A 22,107-nucleotide genomic window follows, 5' to 3' on the forward strand; every position below is an offset into this window, starting at 1 on the left:
TGATGTGCAGGTTCTGCATAAACTTCTCAGCACTGCAACCAGGACTTCTCCAATCTCTGCATCCTTTCAGCTCAAGAGATAGAGACATAACAGGAGCTCCAGACCCAGAAAGCCAAGTCAGCTCCCAGGAGGCAAGAAGCTCTTTTAGGAGACCCCACTAAAGCAACAAACCTCCGAGCTGACCACTCCGAAGATGTCGCGGACGTCGGTCCTTGTCCGAGCCCGGGTCCCCAAGGAGCTCGGACAGCCCCGTGTCCTGCAGCCACTCGGCTTCGGCTTCTCCCTCTGCCAAGCGGGGCATGAGAAGGTAGAGTGAGCAGAGAGCAGCGATCCGGGGGCTTGCATGTTGGAATTGTAAAAAGAAGAGAAGCCCGGGTACTCCGGCGGGGGGAGGAATTTGCAGTCCAAAACCAATATGGTTGATAAGAGACAAAATCCGTTTATTAGCAATCCAAAGGCACTTATATAGTATACCAGCTTGTTAACTCTTAAGTGGCTTAAAGCTTATCAAGGCGAATTTCTACTTCTACATAATTGGACTTACATTGGCAAGCTTCTACAGTTATGTTATGATTAAAAGAATTCAGAGTTCACCTCCCTTCTCTCCGAGTCAGCACATCAGTACAGCTGCATCGCTTCAAAACTCCCTCTTTGTTTCCCAGGCCTTTTTCTCACACAGGCCTTTTGCTTGCAGGCTCTTGCTACAGTTCTTTTATTGATGCCATAATTCTATCAATGATCCATGCTCCTGATCCTTTAATAATTGCAACACTTGCAATGCTTCAGGGGCAGAAAACAGGAGCCTGAGAGGCTCCCTGTGTGGGGTGGCCACGGGACATCACCAAGAGGGAGGCATGGCTTTGTTCTGAAGCCATGGCTGTTCTCAAAATCTCAACCCTATTCCCAAGTGCCCAGCTGGGTATGGGAATGACACCAGGGGACACACAGCTCTCTGGGCAGGTGTAGCTGCCCACACAGTCCTTATTGCTCACCCCAGGTGAGGAAAAAGGAGAAGAAAAAAACTGTGGAGGCACAAAAACTCAGGCTCCCACAGAAGCTGGGTAGAAGAGGGCACAAGTGTGACTCTGGGTGCTATTTAGACAAGGATTGTGTCAGGATATGGGAGGGAAGTCAGGTGGGCTTGATAAATCTGCCTTTCTGTGGGCTGCCTGTGCAAAGGGGAGCTCTGGCAGCAGCACACAGCCACCCCAGAAGGAATGGCAGGGCTTCCCTGGATCCCACCTGATCTTTCAACAGCTTTGAGAATGGACAAAAGGTCTGTGAGAAGCCACAACACACAACACTGCATGTTTGGCTTTTGTACTTTTCCAAATGACTTGGCTGCTTCTATTACTTTTTATTTATCTATATGCATGTCTAGGTATCAACAATTTTTTTTTAAATATCCAGATCCTGACCTGGTAGGTTCAAATATATTTTACTTAATATACTTGCTGAACTATTTGTCTGCATCATCCCTACTCTTTTAATTTTTTTAAGTGATTGGTATCCATACACTCAACTACAGCAAAAATGTTACTTTTACTCTGTGCATTCCTTTTATGTCTGGGCCTATTCAAAATATCACTAAAATTAAAGACCATTCCAGTTCCAGAAGGAAGTGTGAGAAGCCTGGAGACAGTACAGCAGCATTACTCAAACAAGCTCAATTCCACTTCATTCTTTAATATATATAAAGTTGCACTTCAAACACACAACACAATTTCTTTTTCTGATGGGATACACTCATAAGGAAGTGCAAGTGAGAAAGCGCCCTGAGCAAGGCAGCTACTTGAAATTCAAAGATGAAAGAAACAACTTAGCAGGTGACTTTAACCTCAACACAGCAAACACCACAAAGCCTTTATCTTTTCAATTCCATCTACCACGTTCATTTGCTGCAGGCAGCTCCAGCGCAGCCCTACCAAAGGTTATACTGGGAAAAACTAAAATCACAACTGATCTGATTGGCACGGAGCAGCTCATTCCCACTCTTCCTGTCCTATGCAAACATCCACCTCCTCAGCTATCACTGCTGCATCAACAAAAAGCAGCCATGCAGCTCTCCTTGAGAGATGAAAGAATGTAATTTTTTTGGAGGCACCTCATGTTCATGCAGCTTGCAAACACATGTTGTGACACAATTAAAATAGCCTTCAGAGCATGGTCTTTGAGATTTTAGGTGTCATAATGAAACAGAACTGTTTTCATCATCACTCCACAATAAATAGAGCTGAACTTGAAGTCAAGTATTTCCTCAAGTGAATCTTCTAGCAAATTGTGTGGTTTTCCTACACAGTCTTAAATTTTGGTCTTTTCCCATGTCTGGTTTACAGAAGTTAACAAGTAACAGCATCCCCTGGGCTCCTCACCAAACCCCTTCTTGTCCTACATCCGTGGTTTCACAGCAGAACAACACACAAAACGTCCCTGGTTTATTTTGCCTTTGGGAACTAGAGGAAGTGAAGTGTATTGCTTGCAAATTTTGAAAATAGCCAATTCCAGTCATAACAGGAAACAAATCTTATAGACAATACCAAACAGCAGCCCCTCCATCGGACATCCGTGTGAGCCTGCTGCCCCATCTGATGCCAAAGCACCAGATTGTAATTCCTCTATTTACTATTTTAGCCCCGTTATGTTTGCCAGTAACACAAAAGGAAGCCAGAAAAATGGGTTATTTATGGGCAAAAGGGAAAAATGGGAGAGAAACAGGTCAGAACAGAGAGATCCACAGAAGCTGAGCTACAGGTTCAAGCCAGGAGGAGCTGCTGAGATTTGCCTTGTGAGTTCCAGGCTAGCAGCATTTCGGGAGAGCACAGTTAGGAATGATTTTGCAAAACTAAGAAAACCAGCTCCATAAACTTATTTGAAACGTAACCTAGCCAAAAATAACATTCATAATAAAGTAATCACTTCCCAAATATTTAAAGGACAGCTACAGCATCCTACGATTTCAGACTAAACATTAAGCACAGCTTCCTATCTAGTTTTTGAAGGTGAAGAATCGTGCTTTGCAGACAGTTCTCAGCCATGGTTACATGCTGTAAGGTCACAAACAGGTATTTTAGTGGCAGAGTGCCTGTGTCCTCAGATGGCTGTGCTGCCAGGCCCTGGAGAGAGCTGGGGAAACAGTGACAGCAAGGACAGCACAACACTGAATTTCAGGAAAAAGCTACTTCCTGCTCCCACCAGCTGTTAGCAAGGCCACCAGTACCCTCAGCACCTTTCAGCTGCCCCAGACCTGCAGCCACACGCCGGCCTCCTGCTGCCACCAGGTCACCAGCAGCTTCCCAGGACACCACCCCTCACCCAGGGCTGGCACAGGGGACTGGTGTTCCCAGCTGGGTCAACGTTTTTGCAGTGCCTTATCTGCCTCCCCGCTGTCCCTGAGCCGTGGTTATCACCAGCCATCTCCCAGGCTGGGCCACGCTGTCTCCAGACAGCCCAAGTGCAGCTTCCCAGGATTTATGCAAAGAGTGAAGGTGCCTCTGGCTCCGAGGAGCCCCACAGCCTCCATGCTCTAAGCAGGAGCTGCAGAGATGTGAAAGCCAAACCCTGCACACCATCCAAAGCTTCCCCTCGCCACCAACACTCCCAGCACGAGGTTTATTTGCCTAAGCTCCTCCAGAGAAGGCTCCAGGAGCCTGAGCCTGCCCCACTTCCTTCCCCAGCCTGCTGAGAAGACTTCACTACTTGGAGCATCATTTCAAGTCTGTCTGGTTTCATTGGCCAATGAAGCACTCAGCTCCCGCCTGCTAGATTAATCTACAGCATTAAAAGACACTTTTCCTTGTGTCCCTGCTTACACACAGTAATCAAATGGCCTCCAGCATATCAGTCTTTAGGGCATCCCAGACAGTCTTTCATCTCACGGCATGGTCTTTTTTCCAGTCTCCTTCCTGGTGCACTCATTTTCTGAATCACTTTGCATCTCTTCCAGTTCTAAAAATCAAACTTACATCCTTTATAAAGGGACATTAACAGCAGACCTTCACATTGACCATGTCCCAACGATGGCAGACAGGGATGATGATCTTCCCACCCTGCTCTCCAGAGCCTCTCTGCCCCCAGAAGAGCTGTTGGCCCTTCCCAAGCACAGCAGACACTGGCACTGTCACACAAACATTTCCCCAGGACACAGACCGTTCTCAGTATCAGGCAGCACAGCAGCTGTGCAGGCTGCAGACCTGTGCTCAAGGGGATGTACAGCAAACTGCCTCAATTTCTTCAAAATGGGCCCAGGAAAAGTGTGATCCCCACCTGTGGGACCACTGGGTGTTTATGACCATTTATCCCCCCTCCAGCAGCCCGGGGTGTTGTACTTCACATGTGTAAAGGGACTGCTCATCAGGAACTGCAGTGACAGGACAAGGAGTAACGGGTTCACACTAAAAGAGGGGAAATTTGTGTTAGATATTGGGAAGAAATTGTTCCCTGTGAGGGCAGTGAGGCCCTGGCACAGGGTGCCCAGAGCAGCTGGGGCTGCCCCTGGATCCCTGGCAGTGCCCAAGGCCAGGCTGGACGGGGCTTGGAGCAACCTGGGATAGGGGAAGGTGTCCCTGCCCATGGCAGGGGGTGGGACTGGATGGGCTTTAAGGTCCCTTCCAACCTAAACCATTCTGTGATTTTATGATTCTATAGCAGGAAAATGTATTCAAAAAATTTTGGAATAACTAGCCCAGGTTCCAATTATTCCAAAGCACTGGATAACATCAGCAATACAGAAAGTGCATTAGAAACACCCCATGCACATTTCTTCCAAAGAAACAAAAAAGGATGTGCAGGAAAAACCTTGTGTGGCTGGAGTCAAGGCTTTCTGGATGTTTACTGTGGTTTCTTGAACAGTGAATTAGGGAGGGAACAGTCTGCCTTCCACAGAAGAAGCTCCCACGAAAGCCACTATGATGAATCTCAGAACCATGCACACAAACAAGGCTTCCAGAGCAGCCCCAGCTCTCACAGTGTGTTTACCATACGCCACCTGAACTGGACTGAGAGCCCCCACCCTTGGTGTGGCTGCTTGAAAAACCCAGAGCCTTGAACGTGCTCCTGGGACTGACCTTTGGAGTCAGCTTTGCTTCAGAAGCCGAAACCAGGCCAGGCCAACCCTCCCCTCCCCTTCTGCAGGGCATTATCCACCACCCAATTAAAATAATATCTCTATCTCTGATTGACAGATAATATTCTAACCATACTCCAACAGGCTTCTGAATCGTTCAGGTGCCTAAGCCAACCTTCTGTTTCAGATGTTCACATTCCTCTCCTCACTCCCAACATTTTTGGCAACCTACCCTCCTGTGTTTTGACATCTGCAAGGCTGCATTCCTCCTGCTCGGCTTCAGCGCTCTGCTTAATGTTCTCTACTTCCAGCCAAAAACTGTCCATTGACAAGTTGTCCAAAGCCTCTACCCTGGAATTTGTGCTCTCTGACACCGGGGATGCCACAGGGCTCTTCGGAGGAAGCTGGTTCATTTTCCAAGGGCAATGTCTGGTGCTGAGAGAGGAAGAGATAAGGAGAGAGAGATTAAGCTACACGTATTACATACGGCATTCACATCCAGCCTTCACTGATTAATGACTGCAGCAGAGCCAAACAGAGGTAAGTGCTGAACTTCCTTTGCTGAGTGTTTAGCAATACAGACAAGGTTGGGACTAAATCCCCTGGAGAATGGGGAAAACTGCTGTCCAAACATGCGAGAGGACACAGGATCAACACAGTCTTTTCAGTGCTGTCCCTCCAGTGACCTCCAACACACCACCTTCCCTGCAAGTTAGCACAGACACCCTCTGCATTCACAGCCACCCAGGATGTTCCAAGCTCGGTGCACGTGTTCTCCAAGGACCTGGCACAGACAGGAGCCTGGCAGCTCCCACCACAGCAGCCCAAACCCAGCAGGTTTGTGCTCCCTATGCAAAAACTGGCACAGCTCCGTCTCCGGCACTTCAGCTCACACAACAAACAACTCACAGGGCTGAGGCCCCCCTTTCCTGCCCAGACCAGATTTTTCAGCTGTGAAACAACATGAAGCATCCTGGGAAAGCCAAGCATATGGAATTTTCTTGCCACCCTGCTGATTCACTCACGCGCAGCCGAAGTCCCAGACTGGCCTCGTTCAGCTTTCAGCCCCTGTGCTGTGAGGTTCTCCCCACTTCATAAAACAGTGCCTCTCCTAAAAGGAGCTATAATTGTCTTCAAAGAGTTCCAAGCCATTTAAGCCCTGTTACACATATTTTTTCAAAGACTTACCAAAAAAATGGGATAAGTGGAACACACTTATGAGAACACCTCAGTAGTTCCACTTATGAATAAAAAATTAAGGAGATGGATGTGGGTGGTTTGAGAAACACCCATGAACAGCCACCACCACCAAGCAGGCCCAAAATTCCTTTCTAGTGTCATAAAAAAAAAATAAAAAAAGATCAAGTCTAAGCCTTACACCTTGAAAACCATGACAACAAAACACCCACAAAATGCTCTTCAGCCTCCTGGCCCTAGGAGCCAAAAGTTATAGATGGTGAAATATCTGGAAAGTTTTAGCCCCTTTCATTCCAGAAAGTCCTTATTAGCAGTTCTGGCACTAGTTTGCTTCAGTTATGAGAAGCATCTCAAATTTTAAAAAGCTAAATTGGAAGATCTAACAACTAAGAGACAAATGTTGTAGGCCATTCTGCACTTGTATTTACACATGTGCGTGCACATCACACTCACACCTGACTCTGGCACACACGGGCAGCCCCTCTCTTCTGAGGGTCAGAAGCACAGTGATAACCATCACTCCAGGAACATCTGGAGACAGCCACAGCATTGAGAGCAAGAATAAGAGGGGTTTGTTTGTTTTACAGGAACACAAAACTGAAAGACTGAGTTGAGCTAGTCTGCCACACGACAGGCAAGGACAGAAGTAGTCTGCTTGTTTAGCCCCATCCTCACTTTCCTATTTCTGGATATTCAAGTAACACACAAGATACTGATTTATAGCCTGATGGAGCACTTAAATAAATCTAAGATTTACTTATTTTTACCTGCACAGTTCGTGTCCAACTCTCTCAGTTCCATTGCAGCTACTAACCCAATTTATTTTTTCTCTTTCCTACTTTTTACTTCTATCTTTACCCATCTTAAGAGTTAAAAACTTTGGTTGCATCCTTCACATGAACTCTTCATCTTAATACTGCTCTCTATTTTCTCACATTTGCTGACAACCATCTCATATAAGACTAGATTTAAACAAAGACACCTTGCTAGCATCAAAAAAAGCTGTTCAATACCTTGCTAGGATTCGGTTTTGAACCAATCAACAGAACTCATCACTTGCAACGTGAAACTAAGTGGAAGGAGGAATTCAGATTATTTTGAGGGAGTTGGTTTTGTCCATATCAGGAACACTGGAAGAGAAACTTGCACTGAAGAAGTCTCCCAGTGCACAACACTCAGGAACCATCTTGGAGCTCTCCTAATTGCTCTACTACAGGCTTTCAACAGGCACAAGGCAACTCTTCTTGCCTTAAATTACTGCCCTATACTCCTGTGGGATCCAGGTTATACAGATTAAAGCAGCTCTGAAATGTACCTTTCCTTTGTGTTCAGCTTGGTTTGGAGCTGGCTCATAACACCCCAGAAATCTCCATGGATCAACACCAAAACAGATTTTAGGTTTGCAGCTCCAGGAGGACCTGCCCCAGACCTGCCCAGCAGCTTGCACCCAGCAGATGTGCTCTGTGACAATCCCTTCCCCATGCCTGCCTGGAAAAAACAACACATTTTTAAGCCAACATAAATAAAATCTTCAGCTCTTTCCAAAGGGTGGCTCTTGACTTAGATCTTCTGCATGACTTACCCAGACACGAGGCTCTGAATGCTGGTTTCAGTCCAGGAGATATTACTGCAAGTGGAGTATTATTTGTGCAAGGCACTAGGGCACATTCCTGGAGCACACCTGAGGAGGGTCACAATGTCCCTACAGCCCAGGTTTCAGGCTATGCCCTCGCCAGCAGCTGGGTCTGATCTGCTTTCAGTCCATATCAAGGCTCCTACACAGGGCTCTGGTGCAAGGACAGAGTTTTGCCAGACAACAGGGAACTGCTGCACCTCATCCCACTCCAACTGGTGCTTCCACGTCACCCACAGTTACTTTGCTTCTTTCCACAGCTGGAAATACAGATGTTCTCAGACTGCTCGCACCAAAAGCCCACCAATCACACTATAAACCTACTCTAGGAAAGCCATAGCTGAACTACTTTTGTGTCAAACAAAAGCCATCCTAATTTTTTACTCAATTGGCCCATTTACTGATGCACTAAGCTTGATTTCACCGAGTTGCAGGATGCTAATATCACACAGAAGCACTACAGAGGGGCAGCAGGACCCAAAGCCCAGCTCTGCAAGTGCTAAACTAGAGCTGTTGCTCCTGTCTCACAGAACAACATAAAACTCAGGCCTTCACATTTAGAAAATGTTTTATTTTCTGGTCTAAGTTCCTTTTTTTCCTTGAACTCAGTGCACGGTGCTTTGCAGATCCAGCTGCCCAGGTGGAAGGCTAATTTTAGCTTCAGTGTACCTAAAGGATTGTTCTTCCTCATTGCATTCCCAAGTCAACTGGAGGGCAACCTGTGATGTGCAAGCACAGCAACAGTTGAGATTGAAAGCAGAGATTGTTGGCTTAAAATGCTAATGGCTCAGTGCAACTGGGCAAAGAGTAGGTGGAATAATCAAGTTCACTCCACTGCACTGTCAATATAACAAAAAGCAGCAGATTATGAAGCTTTAAAAATTAACCCAACAAAAAGGAGACTGTCAGAAAGATCTTGTTAGGGACAACCATAAACGAAGGGCTCTGTGGGGAGACTGAGCACCTTAATCCAGCCTTCTCCTCTTGTTTAAGAGCACAGCCAGTTTTAACAAGGCTCAAGATTCACCTGGCACCTTCAGTCTAAGCCTGACTTCACAGCATTAATAGCACAGCTATGAGAAATAAGGCTGGTGCAGACCTTACAGAGTTCATTTTCTGACTGTTTCTTCTCCATGTCCCCTCTGTGTGGATCCCTGGAAACTCTGCCTGCCTGGCTCACTGCTGAGGGCTCACTGATCCTGGGCTGGAAAATGCACTCTCAGAGCAGTTTTTGATCTGCTCCTAGATACTGTCAGCACACCGCAAATATGTTGCAAACACTCATGTAATTCTTCACCCTCTTGAATGGCAAAATACAATAAACTCTGTTGCTATGTTCACTGCAGGCTTGAATCACTCCCATGAGAGAGCTTCTCAAAGGACCTGGAGCTGCCTGGGCTACTTTTCTGCTTGCTCAACATCCCTCCCTCATTGAAATCCCTCTCTAGCAGATGAATAAATAAAAAGGTTCCTTCTCAAGCATTTCAAACAGACCAGGAGGAAACAAGTGCAAGCCAAGAAAATGGAATTCCTTTAAGACTGCTTCCAGAAAAGCTAAGATGAGAAAAAGGCAACAAGAACAGAAGAACTCAGGCAGACAAGGCAGTCCTGCCACACAAGCAGCACCCAGTCTTTAAAGACATCCCCAAAGATCTGGAGCAAGCACAAAGGCCCACATGGAACAACGAAAGAGACAGAAAGTCTGAATTAACCTCAAGAGCAAGTTTGGAGCAGCACACCAAGCAACAGCACCATTCATAACAATCCAGACCATGAGCATGAAATGCAAGTGTCTGCAGGAAAAAAAAGGGAGATGAGTCTATCAACTGGTTACAGTATTCTGACAGATGAAGACCTTTAGTCAGAGAACAAAACTACATTAATGTCAAACCACACACATCTTACCTGCTTGCAGTTTACTTCAAGGCCAAAAACAACAGATGAGTACAAAAGCAAAAAATTGAAAGGAACAACCAAAAAGTCCATGCAGGCTCTTCTCACATTGCTTCCAGGTTCTTACCCTAAGCAAGCAGTTCAAACCTAAATGATGAACTGTGTAGTTAATTCTGAAGAGGAAAAAAGTCACCTAAAGCGAGCACATCACAGTTCATGTTCACTAGGTTTTCTTGTTTAAAATCACATAGTGGGATAAAGGCATCCAGGAATAACAGACAGGAGTATTTGAAAAACTGGGAAAATCCTGAAGCAGTAACTCACATATATATATATATATGTTTGTTTTTTGGTTTTTTTGAACATAGATATAGCTGTAGATATTCTCAGTATTGGAGGTTTTAACCTCAGTCTATCAAAATTATCAATGCAAGTATAAAAACAGGTTCCTGTATGGAAGAAATCAATGTACTGCTTATCAAAACCTTACATGAAATACACATGATCAACTATTTCATTCAGACACACAGAACTACACAAAATTCTATTCCCACCACAGAGAGAAAAGTTATGCAGGAGATGCCTCATGAACAAGAATTCCACAACTTCTCTACCAAAGGTCTAAACCAGAAGAAAGCTCTGCTGCAAATCTTTAATGCCTGGATTGGATTAGTTACACTTAAAATCCCCCAAATGTTGTACACAAGCACCACTACCAATTCCTCCTTTCTCCACACACCAATACGCAGGAAAGAACTACTAAAGCTTGCTCTTAGGAGAAAATGGAAAGCACGTGGCTGGTTCAGATTCCTCAGACCAGACCATAAAAGCAAAGAGAGATTAATTATCAAATTACTGTGGTGGCAATTAACAGTAACTTACCCAACAGACTCTTACCACACTTTCCTTTCCCTGGTTTAACTCAACCAAAGCAGCTAAAGAGCCAGAATTAAAGCAATTTTAGCAGCACTGCTGCAGCCACTGCTGACGTACATCTGCATATCTCTGACCAGAGATTTGCTCACATACTCAATAGTTTCACTGAGAGCATCGCCTGTGAGAAGTCACAATGCCTTTAGCCCAGGCTATTTTATCCAGCACTGCTGCCAACCACCACTTGTGTTCCTATTAAGGCATTTTATCAAGGACTTTGCACATGGGGGATGGCACAGTTGAAGGTCTGTCTCTACAGCACCAGCGAGAATAGCTAAGATGTCACTGCCACAATTTGCTAATAAGATTACAGCTTGTTTTCAGTAACACAGCAATCAGCTCATCAAGAACTTCCATTAAGCAAGCAGCTCGGGGAGCAGCGTCATTTCAGGTTGTTTTGAAGAAGCCTGTTCTGCAAGTGATAAAGAGGACGTGCCAGATCGTGCTCTGTGTGTGGAGTAATTCCTGCCAGCTCCAGCTTTCCCCCCTTCCAACAGCAAGAAGGCACAACCTCACCTCCTGCCTGGCATCCTCTGTGGCACCAGAAAAGGCAAACAGCAATCCTTTGGCCAGGACTGTGTGGAGAGAAAGATGGGAATCCTAAGATGTGTGTGTATCATAGGACTTCAGCTTAGCACCTCCAGTAATTTCTGGGCCAGACAAAAAGTCCAGAGGGTGCAGAGGCCCTGGCACAGGGTGCCCAGAGAAGCTGTGGCTGCCCCTGGATCCCTGGAAGTGTCCAGGGCCAGATTGGACAGGGCTTGGAGCAACCTGATCTGATCATGGGCATCCCTTCCCCTGGACCAGTTTGGAACTTTATGATCTTTAAGGTCCCTTCCAACCCAAACCATTCCATGATTCTGGAACTATGTTACCTCCACCACAGCATCAGATCTCAACTAAAGCACAGGCTGTAACTTCCCTGACAATAAGTGTCTCTATCAAAGTATTTAAGGGCAAAGAAACTCCATCTCATCTTCTTTGTCTCAGACCTTCATCTGGAATAGATTTGTCCTCACTCAGTGTAGTAAGGGGCTAAATAAGCAAGCCAAGGAACAGAGAAAGTTGCCTTTAATGACAGATCTGCCTGAAGGCATCTCAGCCAGAAACTCAGCAGAACAAACACAGGACTGATAACCCCATGCAGATACAGCCAAATTAAAAATATTCAAAGCCATGTTTAGCTCAGACTATTAGCTGGGTGTCTGTCCATCACACTAGGATTTGTTTTGGCCTCACAAGACACCCTCTCTGTGCATGGTTTTGCGTTTGACTGTAAGGTCACTGCAGACGAGCCTGCTGTTCACTTTCCCTGCATTAGCAGGGTAAGCCAAACAGGAAAGGGCTTTTATCCAAAGGGAAATCCTGCTGGGAGAAAGGGGTACCTGGCAAAACAAATCTTTAGTAGTACTGGGATCTTTAATGTGATTGTGAATTGATAAAGCTGATCTACAGGATGATTAGGTGACCGTCATTAATTAAAAGGTGGCATTCCTAACCCTACTTCCATCTCCACTGAATCCACATCCATTTAAATACATCAGCAGCTTTGTCCATCCAGTTCCCACAAGGACCTGGTCTGCCATTCCAATTCCACCCAGCAGTATGGCACCAGAATCCCAAACCCGTCAGCCCAGCTGGCGTGGGGCTACAAACCCCCCACAGCCCAGTAGCTCCCACATCTTCTCCTCACCCACTCCCCTCTCTGCCACACAGAAGCTGCCCCGGGCTGAGCCCGTGCACAGGAGCCCATGAGGAAAGCAGCAGGCCAGGAATCACTGCCCTATGGTGACCTTGCTGTCACAGTCCCGAGCACACACTGCCAGGGATTTTGCTGAGGCCAGAATGAGTCAATACCTCCCAGTCACTAAACACAGCCTCAAAACACGCTACCGTTACCTCAGCTGAGGCACCTTCACTTCATTGCCATCACTGCTGGGACTTCAGGTGAGATGCTCAGCCTGTGCACACCTCAGGCACTCAGCTGAGGGACAAAAGGCTGAGGGACCACTTGGCTTCCAGAGGAAAGGCTGCCAGCGTGTTTGAATCCACTATAAAAAGGCTGTGAATTTATTTCTTTTTGATTATTCATTAACCCAAAGGCTTTTTACTAGACCAGGTTCACACATACTAAACACTTGTCCTGCAGCTTCTTAAATGTTGAACTTGGAGTAAATCAGGATGGTAGAACTTGTCCTTATTTCTTCTTGTAGCCCAATCTACCAGCTGTACCTCCATTAGAGCACAGAATGAGTAACTGCAAGTTGTTGCTCAGCTGCATGAGAACAGCCCAGAGGTGCTGGAGAAGTCACAAGAGTGATTTGCTGACCAGCACAAGGGAAGCAGGAGTGGAGAGGTGTGCTGGAATCCAGCTATGCTTCACTCATGAGAACTTTAGGGATGCAGGAAGACAGGGAGGAGTCACAGGCTCCTCACGTGGATTTCTCAGGGCAGAGTTATTACACATAACATGAGGTGCTTGGCTGTTACGCTGCCATGGAAACCCTGGGCTGGGATTTATAACCAATTCTGTAACAGGAGTGTCACCAGCCAGCCCAAGGCCACCAGCCCTGTCTGTGAGCCACCTCAGGTACCACGAGCTTCACAACACCGAGAGGAGGAGTGGGAGGGAGGCACAGCTGGCTCAATGCTTTTGCTCAGTGCTGTTTTGGAGCCATGACAGCACCACCAGCCCCTTTCAAGCCAGTAGGAGTCTTACTGGGAACTCAATGAGCATGGCAGAGTTGCTGATCAAAAATAAACAATTAATTAGGTCAATTAATTAGAAGACCAGGGTGGCATACCCTTGCACTATAGTACAGGTGGGTTTTAGGTCAATCCTAGGAAAGAGGCTTAGTTCCACATATACACACAGACACCTCTCGCCTGTGGTGAGTCCTGAGCAAGCAGGTGGGAAGTGTCACTTGGCTGGAGTTCAATGTTTCGGGCAAAGTTGGTGAGCAAGTTTGAGGTTCCTGCTGTAGCACCTCTTCAGAGCTGGCCACAGAGGTGTTCTGGCACCAGCACAGACACTGGAACTCAATGGACTCGTTTGGCAAAAGCCTTAAGTTGTTAACAAATATTTCAATTTTTATCAAAGAAACCCTGCAATGCTCCAGGTTTTAATCTCTCTCACACGTGGCTAATTTTAAAGTAATTTACCATATTACTCCTGTCTCAGTCCCCCTACGATTATTTTTTTTTTCACAGCTCAAATTTTGCCTAGGGTCTTCTAAAGATTTCCTGTCTGCTTTGAACACACAATCTAGTCAAATCAGTCGAGAAAAAATGAGAGCTCTGACACATGAAAATGTGAGCTGTGACTAGAAGTAAAATCACTGTCAGTACATTCACACAAAACCAAGAGATTTTGATCACTACAGCAAGTCAACAGTCTAAAACTCTATGCAAACTCCTAAGCTGATGCAAATACACACTAGATGAATTCTTAACTCGTATAATATCCAGTAAACACACAAGCAGAATGGCGTTTGCCAAGCAGAGCAGTTCAAATTTCAGTTCTATCCTCTACTACTTGCATGATAAATCAGCAGTTCTTACCTTCATGTAGATCCACAAACCCCTGAACAGCCCTCAAACCCCAAGACAGGTTATCACTGTATCACAAGGAAGCATTTCAGCCCCCCAGGTCCCACTTCCCCAGCTTGCTGCACTCAGCCCAATTATAGAGTGAGTACGAGAAAAAAGAGCAGGGATTTTCGTAGGCTTAGGATAAGCAAAAGAAAGGGAATTTCCACAGCTTTCCGTTCAGGATCAATGCACTCAAAGCGCTATTTTAAAAGCATACAACAGCCTGCTCACCTCTAGAAATTCACCTTGCTTCCACCTACCCCGCCCCAGGGGCTGCCTTGCCCCGTGTCCCGCTTTAGGGAGCGGAGCAGCCGGGATCAGCCCGGATCCCACGGGAACGCTCCGTACCTGCTGAGGAGCTGGGCACAGCTGGCTGCCCGGGCAGGTGCCAGCACCACCCGGGGCCTGGCCATCCCACTTCTGGCCATCCTGGAGCCACACGTGCCGCGCTTGTCCATGTCCAGCCGGGAGGAGGGGGACAGTCAGTCCATCCGTGCCTGTCCACCCGCTGCGGAGTGCCCGGCTGGGAACCGAGAGCTGCTCCTTGTCACCCACGAGGTGCCCACTGGAGGAGCATCCTCTCCTCCCTCCCTGTGTCCCCCTGCCCCGGCAGGAGTGACCGCAAATCCGGCTGAGCCCTCCGGGCAGCGGTGCCCGAGGCTGAGCCGCCCACGCCGGGGACACAGCCCCCAGCCAGCACCCAGAGAGAGCAGAAAACAGCACGGAGCTCTTTCCAAGGCTGGGCAGCAGCTCGGGCTTGCTAAACATTAACGTAAGGCTCAGCCCACGTGGAAGAGTAACTCCCGAGGAAGGAGGAGTCAAGCAGCTTATTCGCTCCTTAAAGTTGTACTTGAGAGAACGTCGAGAAAAGCACAAAATATCTGCCCAGGGAGGTGGGGGGGGGAGCCCCCCCCCCCCCCTCCCCGCGAGTGCCTATTAAAAAAGCGATTCAGCATTTCTTGCCATAGCTGAGCAGTGAGTAAACCCCAGGTGGATGTAAGGCACTGGCGTGGAAAGAGCGGTGTAAACTCGTAACACCCACAGAGAATATTTTGCAAGATCCAGATTATTCTTTAAAAATCTCATCAACAATCAATGCACAAGTGAGCAAAGGGTTAAAGCAATCGGATTCCTTGCAGCCATTCCTGACAGGTTTTGTTCTTTCCTTGTTATTGTCTCCACAGTGTTCCAGTAACTCTCCTTTCTTCTAACATTTATTATTCATAATCCCGAAGTTAAAGGGATGAGTAACTTAAGTTTTTTAGTGAGGGCACGCAAAGCTCATCCAGCACAAGTACTAATTCCACTCTGTGTTTCCCATATTCCCAGTAAGGCAGGATCTACAGCTCAGCCTGCTTTGCCTCCAACAGTTTAAAGGGCAGCAGCAGCTATTTTAGAGACATCCCTCAGCATAAAAGAGCCCATCTTGGTTTTGTTCCTACTCACACAGCTATTTTTCCAGCCACTGCTGAGCCCAGCTGCTTTCACCCCGCCCTGCTGCTGAAGGAACACTGCCCCACTCCCCAGCTTCAGACCCAGGGCTCGCACTGGGAAGGTGTTTGGTCTGGGACATTTGCAACTCCCCACACTCCCTATGCAAAAGTATTAATGGGAATTTCCTCTCTTTCCCCCCTTACCCACAATTCCTGAAAAACTTATTCCTCCACCCATAATTCAAAACTCAGCTTTATCCACCTAGCTCCTCCTACATCAGCCCCAAACCAAGATCAACCACAGAAAGTCCCAGCTTGTGAAGTTCACAGTTAATAACCAAAACACACAGACCACAGGTTTTATAGCACCACAGAACAATTCACAGGCAGCACATCACAGAATGGGTTGGAAGGGACCTTAAGGACCACCCAGTTCCAACCCCCTGCCACAGGCAGGGGCACCATCCCCTAGCCCAGGCGGCTCCCAGTTGTCCAAACTGGCCTTGGACACTCCCAGGGATGGGGCAGCTTCTCCGGGGAACCTGTGCCAGGGCCTCCCCACCCTCACAGGGACCAATTTCTTTGTAGCAGCCAATCATAAAATTCATCCACTAATGAAGACTGTAGGAGCACACAGAAAGCAAATTAAAGATTTCTCATGCTTTTATGCAGACACGCAGACAACAGCTGCTGCAGAAGCGTCACCATCATGTGTGACCACACACACTGCTCAGGATGTGAGACATGGGAGGGGAGAGCAAGGAGGGATGACAACACAAACCTCTGTGAGAGAAGAGGTGGCTGCTCTTCACTTGCTGTTTTTACAAACTTTGAAAAGCATTTTTTTCTCCCCAGGGAGCACCCAGCCTTTCCAAACCACTCCCCACTGAGTACACCTCGACCCGAAACAAGGGGTTAGGTTTTAGGCCATTCCTTCTCCTGGACATAAAATCACCTCTAACCTGCCAGCACTGGAAGCAGATGGGCCCCACAGCCCATAACTATATTTCTTTTGTCCCTCAGTGGTGTTCCTTGTCATTAAGTTTCTTTTAATAACTTCAGCATCTAGCTGATCATCCTTTTTAATGGGTCAATTTAGAGACAGAGGCTCCCAGACACTCGTACCAGGCAGTTTCATCCTCACAGGTTTCTCATGCAGTGGTAATAACTCATCCAGGCTTGTTGCACAACTGAGGCAAATTTAAAACATCCAGATGAAGACAGAATTCTTTAAGAGAACATTCAGCTTTGATTACTCACACAAAGAGTACACAAGCACTGCTGAAAGTTTCTGATCTCTGTGGATAATAACAGCTGCACTACAGCCTTTCACGTCTTCACTCCTGTCTGCCCTTCAGTTATTCATGGTATTTGAGAGGAGTAATCAGTAAGTTTATCTCCTAGATTGTGCTTGTGAGGAAAAAAAGGTGGAGGAATAAAGGCCAGCTGAGTCTGCTTTTTCAGACAGAGTGAATCAGGGTAAATATTCCAACTCTGATTTTGAGCTCTCCAGCATGTTTCACGCTCCAGGACAGTCTTCCTGGCATCATTAGAGATGAGATAAGCTCACTAGGATCAGATTATCCGGATCACAGGAGCTGAATCTTACTCAAATACGGAGACAAAGAGCCATATGATGCTCTCAGCAGCCAATTAGTTCAAATGAATCATGGGAACAGACCCAGCGCTGTTACCGTCACCACTTTAGTGCACAAGTTATTTCTGAAGGTATCCACACATCCTGCCAAACTGACATGACTTGGCCTGACTTTTTCAGGATCAAAAGGAGGTGGAAAAACATCCAAAGTGCTTTTGTATAGTCAGGAATTTCAGCAGGCTAGACCTAAAGACTGCAGGAACTCTCTGTAGCCTGGGAGAGCTGACTCTGCATGGTGCCAAACAGAGCTGGGCATCAGAGCCTTCAGATCAGCTGGAATAGAACATCCACAGGCTGCATTGTGAGATCTTATGACAGCATCACATTTTTCAAGCACCTGCAAATTAATTTGTTACCCTGAAAAATGAATGCAAGTGATACACTGCAATGTGGGGTGGAAAAACCTGGATGTAACCCAAACCCGTGACATGAGATTCTTTTTCTCCAGCAGGTTCATTTTTAGGGTACATAGCATTAGGGAAGCCTGAAAATCATTTATCCCCCCTCAATCCCACCACACAAGAAAATCCTCAAGTGGTCTTACCTACCCATCACACTGACCCATTGAGATTAAGAGATTAATACAGTTTCTGAAGTCACTAAACTGGTGAGATTATCCAAGCCCCAGCTTGTTCCCAGTCTGGCAGGGAGCAGCAGCCAGGCTGTGGCCTGGGGCACAGCATGAGCTGCAATCTAGTCTAGGTCTAGGTAAAGCAGCAGCTCCCAGCAGCTGGGCCTGCAACACATCTGGTTCTGCTCTGCCCTGAGCTGGGAGAGAAAACCAGCAGCTCTCAGGAAAAGAGCTGCCAAGAAACAGCCCCAGCAACACTCAGACCCTACCAAGGGCTTCCACTCATAACTTTACTGAATGAGACAAGAGCTAACTTGTCACTCTACTGGGAGAGATACAAGTAGGCCCACGAGAGTCAGGGTATCAATATATCAATATCAATAAATATCAGTATCTCCAGTTGCCCACCCTGTTTGATAATGTCACAGCTTGGGAGAATGAAGAAGAAAGGGGAGGGGGAAAAAAAGTCCTACTCTCTTTAGACACAGATGTGTGTTCAGATAAGTCAACTGCAAAGTTGCTTAAACCTAATTACTACTGTAAATGTAATTTAAATCACCCAAAACATTTCCACTGCTCAAGGAAGAGCTGTAACAATAGGAGGAAGCACTAAGATAGTAGCTATTCTTAACACTCAAAAACACTTATTCTGATGAATAACCAAGACTTACTTATTAATGTAAATTGAATATGCCTCTGCCTCCTGGGCATTTAAGACTGTGTAAAATTAGAAATCTTAGTGGGTTTCAAAGGATGACCTCGTTTACCTTCCCGCTCAAACACATGCCTGACATCTACAGGGGGCTGTGCCTTGCAAAAAATCGCTCTCCTTCTGGACACTGAAGGCAGAAAGAAGTGACAGGCACCAGAGTAATGACCAGCAAGCTGCTTGCTCACTTCCTCCAAGCACTGGGACCTATCATCCCTGCAGCCAGGTGACAGAGAGCCACACATCACTCTGGAGGAGAGGCCAGTGGGACCAGGGACCAGTGGTCAGTCCCCTCTCCAGCTGCACTGAGTGACCAGCACTTTGTGCCAGCCCAGCTGTGCCAGCTGAGCACACACAGGAATTCTCCAGGCTCCACACTGCGCAGCTCATCCCCAGCACCACCTCCACGGAGCACTTTGCACCTCCTTAATTTTCACAGAAGAAGAATATGCAAAAGCTGCAGTTCCCAAACTCACACCCCAGCAGATTTCACAAACCTCATTTTGAGTTTTGCACGTTTCTGTTCCCTTCTGGGAAAGGGATGGGGCAACAGAGCTACAAAGAGAGAGAGAGTGCCAGAAATGGACTTTCTTACTCTGGTGCCCCAGTTCTCAGCCCAAAGATGTGATAGATTAGGTTGTCATCTTGTTTATTTCCTGCAGCATAATCACAGCAGAGGGATGGGCTCGCTGGGCTGAACTCACCATGAGTCAGTCTGTTTTCGGGCATCCCACAAGAGCTGCTGCCCGAAGAATGCCAAACATCCACTCCTGGGAGAAGTCATGCCCATGGCACGGCCCCACAATCAGTGCAGCTACCAAGGTTATGAGACAGCTCAGCAACATCTACTGATAGCTGCTGATAAGTTGGAGTTTTAGCAAGGATGGTAAGACAAGGGGAGGAGAAAAGTAGGAGTGACCTGCTCATAGCTACACAGCTAAGCTATTTGTTAAGATTAAAAGTGTAACACCTGAAGACCAGAGCATGGACTAAGCACAAATAGAGTTTTCAAAGCAATGTCTCATTTAGGAGGGTTTGTTTGTTTAACAGATTTTAGTATATTAAGGTTTTAAAAATCTCCTCCTAAGTTTTTATATTGGGTCAGACTAGCTGAAACTACTTCAGAAATTAGGCTGGATCCACCCCCGCCCCCCCTTATTGAAGTTTGTCATGTTGAATGATTACATTAAAACCTAAATCCACTCACCTAAATACTCCAAGATTCAGAGAAAAATAATTACCAGGCAGGTCCCCACACATTGTCTCTACACACATGGGAATGGGGAGTTTACTTGGGAATGAAATGCCACTGTGCCCATCTGTGGGTAGGAGATCCACCAGACTCCAAGCAGGGGAACAGAAAGACACTCCCGTCTCCAAAGGAGTTGCATTTTCACAGATCCCAATTGCCCAATCAGTTATTTCCAAAATAAAAAGAAGATTTAATACAGTCAGGCAGCAGAAGCTCTTATTTAGCAGCCAGGCAGTTGTAAGTGCCAATTATCCCACTCATAAGCAACAGTTCTGTTGTACTCCAAAGCACCATCACTTATCCTAACAGGCTTCTGTTCCACTTTGTCATCTCTCCAGCTGTAACAAGTCCATCAGGAAGAATCCAAACTTCTCTGTGTGGGGAGAGATCACAAGTGGCCTGTAATTTATATTTATGGGCATTCTCCTCATTTGTCCTTGAGAAGAGAGCTGTTTAAAGGCTCAGAAGTGAAAAAAAAAAAAAAAAAAAAAAAAAAAAAAAAAGTCACCATCCACTATTTTTGCTCTGCTGGTGCCTGGCTCTGAAGTCACCACACAGAGCTTGTCTGTACTGGTTTCATCTATAAACGATGCAACAGCTGGAACAAAACTGGTTGAGATGCTGAACCTGATTGCACAATACAGCTCACAGCTCTTACAGAGCCATTAATAGTCAAGAGCCTGTTAACTCATTAGAAGAGGGCTTGTTTTTCCAAAATTTTAATGACAAATTACAGGAGTCTTCATGAAAACCAGGACTGGAAGATGTCAGACATGATCTAGCTTGGGGGCCAAAGAGGGGATGGAGGAGCTTGCTACAGACATTCCCAAACAGCTTTGTAGTGCAGAATTTACAGGAAGAACTCAGGGAAGGGGAGGTTGGTGGTGTAAGATCATCTCAAAGGTCAGTCAGGGATTAGAGCAGTGTCTATAAATCCCCACGTGCTGTTTACTGGGTAAAATCCACTGCTCTAACTGGAGGGCCAGAGAGGAGATGGGACACAAAGTCTCGGGTATCAGTGTCAAGTGGTGCAAGACTGATTTTTATTGTTCAGTTTGCACCTGCTGTGCAAGGTCAGAGTGATGCAGTGCTGGGTGCCAAGGCCAAAGCAGACATCAAATAGATCAGCCACTGAAAAACCACAGTCAAAACAAACAAGTGAAAGAAGCAGAAATTCAACTTGGACTCACAGGTGAGTTGAAAAGTACAAAGACTTCAGAAAATAAACCTAAAAACACACAAGCAGGAGAACTAAAGCAACTCTGTTTTACCTCACAGCGCTAATAAGTTGGATGAATAAAACTCTTTAACCCAACCAACTTCAGAAACACATTTTAACCCTGCTGTAAGCAACCAAACTTCTGTACAGTGGCCATTTTCTGACACAGGCATCACCTGGCTGTGGTTGCTGACCTAACTCCTACTCAGGTTTTGGCCCAAAAAGTGGTGATACAGCTCAGCCTGATCTATGCTGGGAGCAGCCACTGGGCTGAAGCAAGAGCTACACATATGGCAGAGACAAAGCAGAGGAGGAGATGAGAGCTGCTGGTCTTGCAGCTCTGCAAAAGCAACTCTCGGGCAGCTTCTGATAAGAAAAACTCTTCAGAAATAACTGGAACAACCCACAGGAGTGGAAGAAATCAAGCTTCCATGATGGAAGTTGCAAATACATCACCTTTCCCAAAAAGCTTTCAAGCTGACCCAACACTATCTGCAGTGCTGAGGCTCCCAGGCTGCCCACTGTGATACTTGCACCATGCTAGAGGGGGAGGGATGAGCATTCTCACCATCAGCTGGGAATCTGGCTTCCTCATAAGCATGGGAATTAGGGAATTTGTCAATTAACCAATTAATTAGAGATTTAGCAAGCTACACTATCCCACTGAGAGGGGACAGAGCCTTTGTTGGAATTTTTTCTGATGAGCTCACATAATGAAGTTGGTTTCACAGTGCACATCCTTCTGGAACTCTAAGAGCTCCAAATGAACTGTGATGCCTGACTCAGTACCAGTGTCAGAAAAAGAACTTTTATGGGGTTAAATGATATTCATTGACCCCCAGCTAGCAGCTTCATTACCTTTACAGAGACTGTTTTTCCTTTGCCATCTGCTTAGTGAGCAATGAGGTGATGCTAATCCTTTACAAAACTGCACAGACCACGCGAGCAGAACTAACA

General features: G+C 46.4%; 1 protein-coding gene across 1 annotated transcript in view; it reads right to left on the reverse strand.

The window, feature by feature from the left end:
- Positions 1 to 15,087, reverse strand: part of ARHGAP40 (Rho GTPase activating protein 40) — a 24,866-nt gene extending 9,779 nt beyond the window's left edge. The window contains 4 exon segments of the mRNA XM_017735155.1: positions 172 to 207; positions 209 to 285; positions 5,295 to 5,497; positions 14,658 to 15,087. Coding sequence (XP_017590644.1) covers positions 172 to 207; positions 209 to 285; positions 5,295 to 5,497; positions 14,658 to 14,767 — 426 coding nt within the window. The 5' untranslated portion in view covers positions 14,768 to 15,087.
- Positions 15,088 to 22,107: the final 7,020 nt, after the last annotated feature.

This window comes from Corvus brachyrhynchos, unplaced genomic scaffold (genome assembly GCF_000691975.1).
Source record: "Corvus brachyrhynchos isolate BGI_N302 unplaced genomic scaffold, ASM69197v1 scaffold125, whole genome shotgun sequence".
In the NCBI taxonomy this organism is placed as follows: domain Eukaryota; kingdom Metazoa; phylum Chordata; class Aves; order Passeriformes; family Corvidae; genus Corvus; species Corvus brachyrhynchos.